The 12,176-nt window shown below is 44.1% G+C and overlaps 1 protein-coding gene across 2 annotated transcripts; it reads left to right on the top strand.

The window, feature by feature from the left end:
• Window positions 1-6,279: 6,279 nt before the first annotated feature.
• On the top strand, window positions 6,280-11,871 carry DRD2 (dopamine receptor D2). Of its 2 annotated transcripts, XM_015812921.2 has the most exons (7): window positions 6,280-6,555; window positions 7,756-7,865; window positions 8,046-8,182; window positions 9,102-9,298; window positions 9,670-9,756; window positions 10,640-10,970; window positions 11,678-11,871. In XM_015812921.2, exons 1-7 carry the CDS (start codon window positions 6,283-6,285, stop codon window positions 11,869-11,871), a joined length of 1,329 nt encoding a protein of 442 aa, XP_015668407.2. In that variant the 5' UTR covers window positions 6,280-6,282. The 2 variants fall into 2 exon arrangements, with proteins under 2 accessions (XP_015668407.2, XP_015668408.1); XM_015812922.1 differs by lacking the exon at window positions 9,670-9,756 and having other exon boundaries at window positions 6,349-6,555.
• The last annotated feature ends 305 nt before the right edge of the window (window positions 11,872-12,176 follow it).

Below are 12,176 nucleotides of genomic sequence, written 5' to 3'. Positions count from 1 at the left end.
TCCTAAGTGCATACCTTGATTCCTTGGCATTTGGTGACTCTCAATCGTCTGCATTGACTTCACTGCAGTACCTGAGATCATTGACTCCTAAGGCTGGAAGGGACCTTTGAAGGTCCAACCCCCCCTTCCAGTCCAACCCCCTCTGCTGAAGGCAGGAGGACTCAAAATCCCTGATAAATAATTGTCCAATATTTCCTTGAAAAGCTCCAGCAAGGGAGCAACCAGAACTGTGGGAGGCAAGATGTTCCACTGATTCTCCTTAGGAAACTAAGGAGAAACTTCCTGACAGTTAGAACAATTAACCAGTGGAACAACCTGCCTCCAGAAGCTGTGGTCGCTCCAACACTGGAGGTTTTCAAGAAGAGACAGGACAGCCATTTGTCTGAAATAGTATAGAGTTTCCTGCCTGAGCAGGGGTTGGACTAGATCAGGGCTTTTCACCCTTTTCACCCTTTGTACCACTTTTAGGATATGGCAACATCCGAGTACCACCAGTCGCCTAGCAAGGTGTCAAAAACTTGATGACACCCCCCCCAAAAAAGGAAAAAAGTGATAAGTACAGATAGTCCTCGACTTACAACAGTTCACTTAGTGATTGTTCGAAGTTACAATGGCACTGAAAAAAGTGCCCCCCAAGCTACAGCCGAGCAAGACACCTGCCTGCCCGCCCGTCCGCGCTCTTCCTCCTGTCTGAGGTTTTCATTGTTGTGAGCATTTCTGTTAAGGATTGGCAGTGGGGGTCGGGTGGGGTGTGTTTGGTTTTTATTCCCCCCGTCTGCTGGGTGGTTTGGTTTTGGTTATTTCACTTGACCCGGGGACACTGTGACCGTCAAAAATATGAATCAATTGCCAAGCATCTGAATGTAAATCACAAGACCCTGGAGATGCTGCAACATTCCAGCTGATTGGTGCTTCTTCTGGGCTCAGCAGAAGTGCCAGGATCAGTGCCGAGCTCCAGCTGGAGTCTGGCACTGATCCTGGCGCTTCCACTGAGCCCTGACAGCCCTGCAGCTCCAGCCGTCTCTCCCTCAGGCTTGTGTGGTGCTGCCACTAGTTCAGCTCATTCCCCTCCCCCGCTACCACTTTTCTAGGATGGTCTCGTACCACCTGCCAGGTGCCAATGTACCACAGGTGGTACCTGTACCACTGGTTGAAAAGCCTTGGACTAGATGACCTCCAAGGTCCCTTCCAACTCTATTATTATTATTCCTCCTTAGTTCCAGGTTGCATCTCTGTCTCATTAACTTTCACCCATTGCTTCTTGTCCTGCCCTCAGATGCTATGGAGAGTAAATTGAGCTCCTCTCGCCTCTGACAGCCCTTCAAGTATTGGAAAATGCTATCAAGTCTCCCCTAAGCCATAAGCTAGAAATAACTAGTTCCCTTAGCCATTAATCATATGATTTAGCCTCCAGACCCACGATCATCTTTGTTGTTCTTCTCTACACTCTTTCTAAGCCCTCAGCATCTCTTTTTTGTCTCATGGTGACCAGAACTAGATGAAGTCTTCCGACTGTAACATTATTGCGGTATATGCTGACTCTGTAAACTGCTTAGAGAGGAGCTGTAAAACACTGTGAAGCAATAGATAAGTCTAAGGGCTATTGCTACTCTACAGATCTTACTAAATGTCTCTGCTTGGCCAAACCAAAGCCATTGCTGTCAAAACTTCTGTTTCCAAACAATAACTTTGCAAGCCCCCAGCCAGGGCACGCAAACTCAAGACAACCTTTTGGATCCCCTCCAATATCTTGGTAAGGTTGTTCAACCACCGATGGTCTTAGTTTCCAAGACTGCCAACCTCTCATTAGAAGGCAGAAAGTCCCAATTACAGACATATGTTCTTTCAAAAGCCTGCCTAGAAGTAAATCTTTTCATCCTCTTTGATTCTTAAACCGAGCGGGAAAGGATCAGCCACAGCTTTACCTGTGCTTTTGCAGGATAAATACATTCTACTTATTCTACTTATTCCCACTTTGGTTAAGTTGGAAGAAAATGCTAACCACAATGCTGAGTTCTAAATTATTCAGAATTCTTTCCCCAAGATTTTTGGTAACTCTTTCCTCCTAATGTTTGCAACAAGTCTTTGCTTATTCTGTCATGTTATTTATTTACTATTTTATTTATTCATAAACATTTCTATCCTGTTCTGTTCCCAACGGTTCAGAATAGCATATGCCGAAGAAGAAAAAAGAACAGAAGATTAAAAATAACAATGCTAACAGGATGCATTAGAATAACATTGACCACAAGAACATCTGCTTTTGGGTTTTTTAAAAAAATGAGATAACATAATATCTACAACCTTGCAATCAAAGCCACACTCCTTTTTACATGTGCTACCTGTGTAAAAAGTGTGTGGCTTCAGTAGTATGATCATAGTCATGGATTTGAACTTTTTAATCCTTTGCTGATGTTGGGTTATTGACAATGCATACAGAGCGCCTGATAGTTTGGGAGATGCAACAGATGTTCCACAATCTCCTTCCAGTTTGACTCATTTGCATTTCTACTACCAACAGAGTAGCAATTGCTCTGTCCTTGTCCTGTTGTTATCTTTAAGGTGAGAATTGCTCATAAAGTCTAGCTTTGGTTTAAAACAAAAGACCACACTGGAAGTTTTCTGATGCTGAGATGAAGTTTTAGAAGTACTAGAAATTGGCATAGAATAGAGTAGAGAAGAATAGAATAGAATAGAATAGAATAGAATAGAATAGAATGGAATGGAATGGAATGGGATGGGATGGGATGGGATGGGATGGGATGGGATGGGGTGGGGTGGGATGGGACAGAATAGAATAACAAAGTTGGAAGGGACCTTGGAGGTCTTCTAGTCCAACCCCCTGCTCAGGCAGGAAACCTTATACCACTTCAGACAAATGGTTTTCCAATCTCTTCTTAAAAACTTCCAGTGATGGAGCACCCACAACTTCTGGAGAGAAGCCGTTCCACTGATTAACTTTTCTAACTGTCAGGAAATTTCTTCTTAGTTCTAGATTGTTTCTCTCCTTGATTAGTTTCCATCCATTGCTCCAGTTGCTAGTCAACATTGAAACAGCTGTTTTTCTCCATGTAGAATGAAGGAGGCATCTTTCTGTTGGCTTGTTGGCAGGCACTAACAGAAATTCTGAACAGCTGTTGACTGTCAAATGTTTATGATCTGTGCATTTAAACTTTGATGGATGAATTAGTCTATTCATTGTGATTGGAGATGTTAGTATGCTAGTTAGTATCTCCCACAAATGAAGCTCAGCTCATAGTGGTTTCATGGACCATCCATATAGCTGTCATAACAGCTGTAGAGGGCAGCAGGTAAAGCTTGAAGGAACATGAGACAAGGTTATCTTACCAATAAAAGAGAATGTTTGTAGCACAAGGTTGAACTGTGGGATCCTTGATACTCTCTGAGCTTGTTTGTTTGTAGACATTTCATTACCCAGCTTGGTAACATCACCAGTGCTAGGTGGTTAGGTTATCTTCCTCCAGTTACAGTGGCTTCCCATAGGCAGCTCAGTTCTTTAGGAGGAAAGACTACAGATCATAAACTTGTCAAAGACTGTCCCCCTCCTGCCAAATTCACTCCTCCCAATGTTAAGATGTTCTAGGCCTCTTGTATGACAGCCTTCTGCAATATTGACATCTTGTCAGCATAGATCTTTTTAAAGAACTCCTTTGTTTTTTTATTCTCTTTGCCTTGCAAAATACTACTTTGTTGTTTTAAATTGCTTAGATGTTGTTGGTGATGAGAAATGCTATACAAACGCTTCCATCAGATAAATAGGGAAATAATAATAATAATAATAATTGTATCTCCTGCAGTTTAGACATTTGATCTGCCATTTCTTACTGACTGAACCATTTCTTCAAAGAGCAAAGCTCTTCATACATTTGCAGTAGGTCTAGGGTTAAGTGCTTAGTGTAATTTCAGAAACACAAAATTACATCCAATTGTTATCTGGCTATCCAATCTTTTGTTTCACGGCCTGCCCATCTCTTCATATGCCAGCTCTCTTGACAGTTAAACTTGGAGCAGAGATGCAATTAGATTGCTAAGGAGATGTGAAAAGCCGCACAATTTATTATTTCAAGAGAAAATTAAGAGTTGTCTCGGTAAGAGGAAGATTTCAAAGGAAGGTTGATCGTGCATCTGTCTATTATTTATGCAATATTTTGAAAGGCCAGTTGAAGAAGTGAATGTGGTCCTAGAGAGTCTGGAAGACTTCTTTTGCCAGGATGAGGAAAGGGACACCAAGACATTCCTTGTAATGCAGCTTCATCTGGTGGGGACCCCCCCCCCCGAGTCCTGGCACTGGTTCAGTCTGGAAAACCAGAGAGAGATTCGGGTCCAAAAGTGATCCAATTTCATAGCTTCCTTTCTGGGAAGATCTAATCCCATTTGGAGCAAAATGAACAGAGATAGACTTTCCAATCTGATCAATCTGCCTGGAATTTCTCTTTGGCATGGCAGGTATTTCTTACTTATCTGCCCAAAGTCACTCCAGAAGCTTCCATGACTTGCAGGGGTGGGTGGGTGGGTGGGGTAGAAACAGGGTCTTCTCATCCAACAGATTGACCACTGCAGCACACGCCTCTCAAAAACTCTTCTGTGTTTTAACTCAACAGCTTTTTTCATACTATGTAAAGATCTTAATTGCTATGGGTATTTTCATTCTTTTAATCACTTTTTTATTTACTAGCCCTATCCTGAAGTATGTTTTGTTTTAAAAATCACTGTATCAAACTGAGTTGATTGTTAGAGCTTCTCAAATTAACGTCTGTCTAAAGACTAACAGATTTCTCATGGCAGCTGATTAACTGGACTGGGGTTCAGAGAAGTAGACAGTTTGTGGGGCTGTCATCCTACCCCTTTCTCAAAAGCAGCCCCCAACCCATCAACTGGAGCTGTAGAATTGCAAACAACAACACGTACTTCCCCCCCCCCCAGTTACGTCTTATAATTATGTGGAGGCGTTGAGTGTCATAGCCTCAACCTTTGGAAAACAATTTTGTTTAATGACTAGTGCTTAATTAATGCTTGAACTCATCAAAAGCTAACTAGATCAAGACAGCATCGAACTTGGGTGGCAATATTTGTTGGCCATTATGTCAGCCTCTTAAACTCCTGGGAAGGGGAGACTTTTCCGAAGAGAAAGAAAACTTTTTTTAAAAAAGTTTCAATACTTCTTCCTTTCTGACAAGACATACCAACCGGATTGGAGCATTTATTCATTGAACACAAAAGTATTCCATAAATACTGGTTGCGTGCATACAACAATGTAAACTTGCAAAGACGCATCACAGATTTAACAGATTTTCTTGCTCATACCAACAGTAGGAGTAGGAGTACTAATAGCAGTAATAATAGTAGTTGTGTGTGTGTGTGTGTGTGAAAGCGAGAGAGAGTGATATTGATTGATTCTGTGTCTCCTTCACTGCTCTAAACACTCAAAGAAAAGTCCTTTGGAACTGAAATTAATGAGACTTACTCTCAGCTACTCACTAGTGATAAATTAGTGCAATGCATTAAAACCACAGTTCACACACTTAACAAGATTGGATAAAGGCTTAGTGACTGCTTTCACATAGCACACTAAGCTAGATTAGTTGCTTTTATTAGGTCATGTCAACTTAGCCTGTCCAGTTGTGTTGATGGTTTAGTGGCTTGTACAAATCCAGAAAATGGATTCAGTAACTAGCTTCAGTGCTACATGAATGCAACAAATGTATAATAAATGTAATAACAATAATGTATTATTATGGGTGGTCATGCAGTCAGCCAGATGTTCAGTGGATTTGGCATTTTTATCCACCTACTGAGTCCTTCCCAAGGACCTGGGATGATAGGCAGATGTTGTTATTTGAGGGCATCAGAGGTATCATCACAGGATATCAGCTGTTCCAAGTCAAGCTGCCTTTTGCAATTGACCAACAGGGATATTGTCAATGCCGCTGATATTCAAGGGGTGCTCCAGATGTTTTGGGATTATTATTTTGGTTCCTCGCACACTCAGACAGATGTTCAGACTAGATTTGGCATTTTTATCCATCTATTTTATCCACCTACTGAGTCCTTCACAAGGACTTGGGATAGGCAGATGTGGATATTGGAAAGTATTACAGATATTGTTGCAGGACGTAAGCTGTTCCAAGTAGTAATGCACAATAATCACACTTTGGTGGAGGCTGCCTTGGTCTTGAATAGAAACCTGTCCAGTTCCCAAACACACCTTGATTTATTCCTTTATCTCAAGCAGGTGTCCAAACCAAGAGTGCTTCTTCTCTATGGATTTCCCAAATATCTTCTGGTACAATGACAGCTATGAAAACAGGACCTTCAACAGCTCCAGCCTGGAGCAGAAGCCCACCCACTATAACTACTACGCCATGCTGTTGACTCTCCTCATATTTGTGATTGTCTTTGGCAACGTGCTAGTCTGCATGGCTGTGTCCAAGGAGAAAGCCTTGCAGACCACCACCAATTACCTGATCGTCAGCCTTGCTGTGGCTGACCTGCTCGTGGCTACGTTAGTGATGCCGTGGGTGGTCTACCTGGAGGTAAGAAGGCCACAATTGCAACCTCAGGTCTTCTGGAGGCCTGACAGATGTCCATTGTAGGCATTCCATGAAGGTTCCTTTGGAAGCAGGAAATTACGTAGACAAAATGTGGGCAATCAGGAGAAATATAAGGGTGATGTAAAATGTCTCTTGAAGGCTGTTAGTTAAATGTCAGGTCTGCATTCATGGAAGTTCTCCTTGGGAGAGAAAGACTACTTCCCAGAGGTCAGGTTTCCCTCAACCTGAGCAGAGAATTCAGGAAAACAACAGGACCTTTCTAGACAGAAATACATGATCTAATGTTTTTGCACTTTCCAATCTAGCAAACAGTCTGGGATTTCCCTGGGACAGTAATCAGCCTTTGGAATGCTAGCCCTATTTAGCTTTCAGGTTTCCTGATCCCTCCACCTGCTGAGACTAATAAAGCATCCATACCCCAAGCCCACTCACAACTATTCCTCAGAGGGCTGTGCATTTTCAACAGTCGTTGTTCCTTGTCAGGGAAAATGCATGCTGGGATTTGCTTGGTTGCATTCATGAAGCATAGTGAACATGGATGGGGTTGCGTGATTAGGAATGCATCTGTTGGATACACTCAGGGAGAGAAAACAACAAGTTCATACCATAAGCAATTCATATTCTCCCTTTCTGCATTTCAAAAGACTGGGTTTACAAGCCACATTTGCAAATTGGTTTTTATGAAAGCCTGAAGCTCTAAACAGGAGTGGGACAGCTTCCTTTTGGATGCCTTCTCTCAAGGACTCTGCTGGTGAGGGAGGATGACCTCTCAGGGATGGCCATGCTGATAAAGTCAGAGGCACCCCATGAACCAAAACAGCCCAGACTTTTCTCTGGAGATGTGGGCAGAAGGCAGGTCAGTGGGAGTGTGCTTTGGGGGGCTGAGGAGGTCCTGGTCCCTCAGCACGTTCATTTTCAGTGGCCATTAGTGCTGCAGAGCAGAAGTTCTTTCATCCATCCAGTGCTGATAAAATATTTGCCTGACGCTGCTGGCACATTGCAGCCAAAGTCAGAATAAAAGATTCAACAAAAGAGAATTAATCCCAATTTTGCCATGGGCATGGACATGCACACAGAGGCACATAGGAACACACATGCACACACACACACAGGTGGTCCACACTCATCCTCTCTGAACCTCAGCCTGATGGTGCTCTTTGTTCATTTCTCCCATCTTTCCAGGTGGTCGGTGAGTGGCGCTTCAGCCGCATCCACTGTGACATCTTTGTCACCCTGGATGTGATGATGTGCACAGCCAGCATTCTTAATCTCTGCGCGATCAGCATTGACAGGTAATACATGCTCTCTGGGTCTGCCTGGCCAGGCTTCCCGCTTCCCCCACCCTTCTTCTCCCCACATTCTTGCCAACTCTAGACTCACATCTCGGAGAAAATGTCTTCTCTCTTCCTTGCTTTCAAGAGCTGGGATGTGCTCCACATGGTCCCCCCCAATTGTTGTGTCCTTTCCCACAGGTACACAGCTGTGGCCATGCCCATGCTGTACAACACCCGCTACAGCTCCAAGCGCAGAGTCACTGGGATGATTGCCGTGGTGTGGATCCTCTCCTTCGCCATCTCCTGCCCACTGATGTTTGGGCTGAACAACACAGGTATACAGCCAGGCAAGATACCCTCTCGGGGTTGAATTAAAGTTCCCTTTAGGGGTTCTGGTCTCTGTCCTGAATAATGCACACTTTTCTCACTCTGATCTGAGAAAACAGTTGTGCAGAGAGAAAATCCCCAGACATGCAGAGCAGAGCCAGGAAAAATCAAGACTCCATGCAAGGGTGGTCAATAGTTCTTCTGAGTCTTTAGGTCACACCGAGCTGTAACTGCAAACTCCCTGCCAGGCCCCTTGTTCCACTTCTTGCTCTAAGCCTTTCAAGTTGAAAACACAGCTTGATCCAGTCTAAAATATTCTTATTCTAGGTTTACCTTTGGTTGATATCAGTGTAAATGATGGGGTGGGGGTGGGGAAGGGACACTTTCCCTTGTCCATCCATGAAAGTGTTGGGAAATTGCCAGCCAGGCTGGAAGGAGGAGTCAAACAAGGATCTAGTTCGAAGTCCTTGCGTAGCTGCAAGTGGCATAGTCTTGATCTTCCCCCAAATCCAGGAAGCCTTATCTGGATGTTCCCAGGGGAAAGCAAAACCAGTCTGGTGGGATTCTTGTAATATAGATGGTAGACAATAAAGTTGCTGACTTTAATTTTGTTATTCATGAATGGTTCTGGTTCCTGGCATCTGACAGAAGGTGATGGGCTATAAGGCTCAAAACCTGGAGTATCTTACTACCCATTAAAAAGCCATATTTGTGAGTAGGGGAAGTCTAGCTGCTCCTCAGTTCTTTCCCTCAAATGGAAAATCTCATCCTTAGAAGGTCTGTTCCTCAGAACAAAGGGTGAAATGGGATTCCATCTCAAAAGGAACCCCTGTTGCCCTTCTTGCACCCACAGCTCTCTGGACACCCAAGCTGACTGTAGGTCCTAATGGCTGGGGCAACATTCCTGCCCTCTCTTGTGTCTTCCAGAGAAGAATGAGTGTATCATTGCCAACCCTGCCTTTGTTGTGTATTCTTCTATCGTCTCCTTCTACGTTCCTTTCATTGTCACCCTGCTGGTGTACGTGCAGATCTATATAGTGTTGCGGAAACGCAGAAAACGGGTCAACACCAAGCGCATCGCCAGTCACGTGGGCCTGGACGCCGACACGCAGGCCCCATTGAAGGTAACCCCAGCTGTCTCTTCCTGATTTTCATCTTCTCTGCCCCACTCCCCCGGTTATGGTTTCCACCCTGAGATTTACTCCTCCCCAATCAATGATGTTTTGTGCGAAGGTGGCCACAAGGAGATGTTTTCCAGGGCACAACAACAGGCAGCAGCCATGCATGTAAATATTGGCTTCAGAATTAAATGGGGCACTTTGCCAGACTGATTAGTCTTCTTATCTCTAGCCTTGTTTCTCCCTTGTGGGGGAGATGGAACTCTTCCCTGTTCCAGATTTTTGTCCTTGGCTATACTCTGGATAGTTGCTGTCTTATGCCAACCATCCCTCTCTTCTTTCTTCTTCTCTCTTTCTCTTCAACTCTTCTTCTTCAGGAGAAATGCACTCATCCAGGAGATATCAGGCTCTGCACACTCCTTGTGAAGAGCAACGGGAGCTTCCCTGTTCACAAGGGCAAAGTGGTGAGTGTCTATGCCAAGCATCCCAAGTCTACACAGGTGCTGCCTTTGAGGCACCCTTGGCTTCGAACGTTGTATGAGAGTCTTGAAGCATTAACCACAAAACAGGAGTTGGTGGCATATCCATTTGTATACAAAACTGTAACAAGCACTTCATAGCCTTCAACTTATATGAGGGCCTTGTGCCCTATCCTGGATATTGCCATCAACCCTGTGACAAACCTCAGTTCCTTCCCACAAACAATCCTTCGTGATTTTCCTCAAGTTCCCCAAAATCCATCTGCCTTTCAGGAGCCCAATACAGAAAAGAAGATGGTTAATATTTCTCCCTGCTGTGTCCTTTGATGGCTTTCTTTCATTCAGAGAGAGACCGCATAGAAAGACCCCATGGAGCTTACCCCAAAGTGTTGCCTTCAATCTCCTTTTCTGCCTGAGCACAGAGGAAACTGACTTCTCTCAAGTATTTTTTTATTTGGATCCCCCAAAACACAGGGAGGAAAAACCAGAGACATTGGTTCCAATTTGCTCAAAAGTTTTCCAATTCTGCTACTAATATTTTAATTCCAGAAGTCACAGACCCTCACTGCTGTCATTGAGGATGGAACTTCAAACAGGGCTTGACCCTGCTTTATTTATTTGAACAGGAGTCATCCTTGTGACTAGCATGCTCTCAAGGGGCCCACTGAGATGGCACTGTTTTGCTGCTACATCTCCACTCTTGTTCTTTTCTACTAGTCATGTTCCACTTTGCATCTTGGAAAAAGAAATTTGCAGTTCATTGGCTTACTTGAAGGAAATTTTCTCTTTCCCCACTGTACATTTTTTTCTTTTCTTTGTCTCAGTATTTGTTTGATTATACAGCCTGATGTATCTGATCATTATGCAGGAGGCCATGGATCACATGGAAGAGATGGAGATGGCCACTAGTACCAGCCCACCAAAGAACAATGTCCAGCCACCTCTGCCAAGTAACATGGAACCAGCTGAGGCAGCTGCTTCCACCCCCTGTGCCAATTTAACTCCGCCGTCTCCTGAAAACAGCCGCCTCGACGTGCAGAAGAACGGGCATACCATAGACAATTCCAAAACAGCCAAGGTCTTTGAGATTCAGACAATGCCCAATGGCAAGACCAGGACTTCCCTCAAAACTATGAGCAGAAGGAAATTTTCACAACAGAAGGAAAAGAAAGCCACTCAAATGCTTGCCATTGTGCTTGGTAAGAGTTTGGTCCAACCTCCATTGTGGAAGCTACAGGTTCAGCATTTCACTGGATTTATAGACTGGCAAAATAGATATCTGGGAGAGGGAGGAGGAACTCATAATAACACAAACAAAGAACTTCATGGCTAGTTGTTATGTGTGATATTTGTTCAACAAATGTGCCAATTTCCAATCCCAAAGCATTTGGCTATTGTTGCCTCTTGTGGCTGTGACGTTTCCAAGTTGGAGGTAGGCAGGGAGATGCATTCAACGGCTGTGTCAGGCTTGCCCCACCTTGGACACTTAGGAAAGAAAGACCCTCGACTCCATTTGTAGTGAAAGGTATACTTTTACTAAAGCGGTTACAGCGTAAGAAAAGATGGGTCTGACTATTCCCGCATAAATCCTACTTTTCCCCCTTCTCCTGGATTGTCCCCCCTTGACCAGTTCATAAGTGTCCAATTATATTCAAAGTAGGTGTTTTGGTAATAGTCTTAAGGTTTGGTGCCTCTTTGGTTGACTTTTGCATTCCATTCTCACATTCATGTCCTTGGATCTGCCAGTCTGTTCCAGATTGGCACCTCTGGTTCCTGTCACCCTGCCAACCCCCCTCCCCGCATTTATGGCAGGTTGCCAGCAAAGCAAAGCCAGCTCAAGCGATTACGATGGCACACCTGACAGGTTGCACTGCTAACATGGCTCCTTTTCTTGGCCCTCTTGCAGGTGTTTTCATCATCTGTTGGCTCCCTTTCTTCATCACCCACATTCTGAACATGCACTGCAACTGTAAAATCCCACAGGTCATGTACAGTGCCTTCACATGGCTCGGATATGTCAACAGCGCAGTCAATCCCATCATTTACACCACTTTCAACATTGAGTTCCGGAAAGCTTTTATGAAGATCCTTCATTGCTAACCTCTGCCTGGGGATCAGTCATCTGAATCACGTGACCGGATTAAGGCTGTGTGTTGGAGCACCCAGTTTGAGAGTGCCATGCCAATATATTTTTACAACTGGGATACCACAGCTGTCATGGTCCAAGGTTGCCTTGTGCTCAAGGAAGCATTAAAACTCTGTGTGACTCGGATAGGAGAGTTTGTGTCAAATGCAATCTTTGCATTCTGCTAAAACGAGAAAGCAAGCAAGCCAAGTCTCCCCACAAACAGCTGTGTGGGATCAAGAAGATCTCCAAGAGAGTCATCACCAATTTTAGCTGAGCC

Source organism: Protobothrops mucrosquamatus, unplaced genomic scaffold, assembly GCF_001527695.2.
Source record: "Protobothrops mucrosquamatus isolate PMUCROS unplaced genomic scaffold, P.Mucros_1.0 scaffold115, whole genome shotgun sequence".
Lineage (NCBI taxonomy): Eukaryota > Metazoa > Chordata > Lepidosauria > Squamata > Viperidae > Protobothrops > Protobothrops mucrosquamatus.
Note: the sequence above shows the minus strand (reverse complement) of the source record. Positions and strands in the feature narration are given on the sequence as shown.

Bases quoted from the DNA above. Each gene is read 5' to 3' on its own strand.
- DRD2 (XM_015812921.2), top strand. From the start codon at position 6,283: ATGGATTTCCCAAATATCTTCTGGTACAATGACAGCTATGAAAACAGG. The intron at 8,183-9,101 runs GTATACAGCCAG...TGTGTCTTCCAG, and splicing joins GTTTGGGCTGAACAACACAG to AGAAGAATGAGTGTATCATT. The intron at 9,299-9,669 runs GTAACCCCAGCT...CTTCTTCTTCAG, and splicing joins ACACGCAGGCCCCATTGAAG to GAGAAATGCACTCATCCAGG.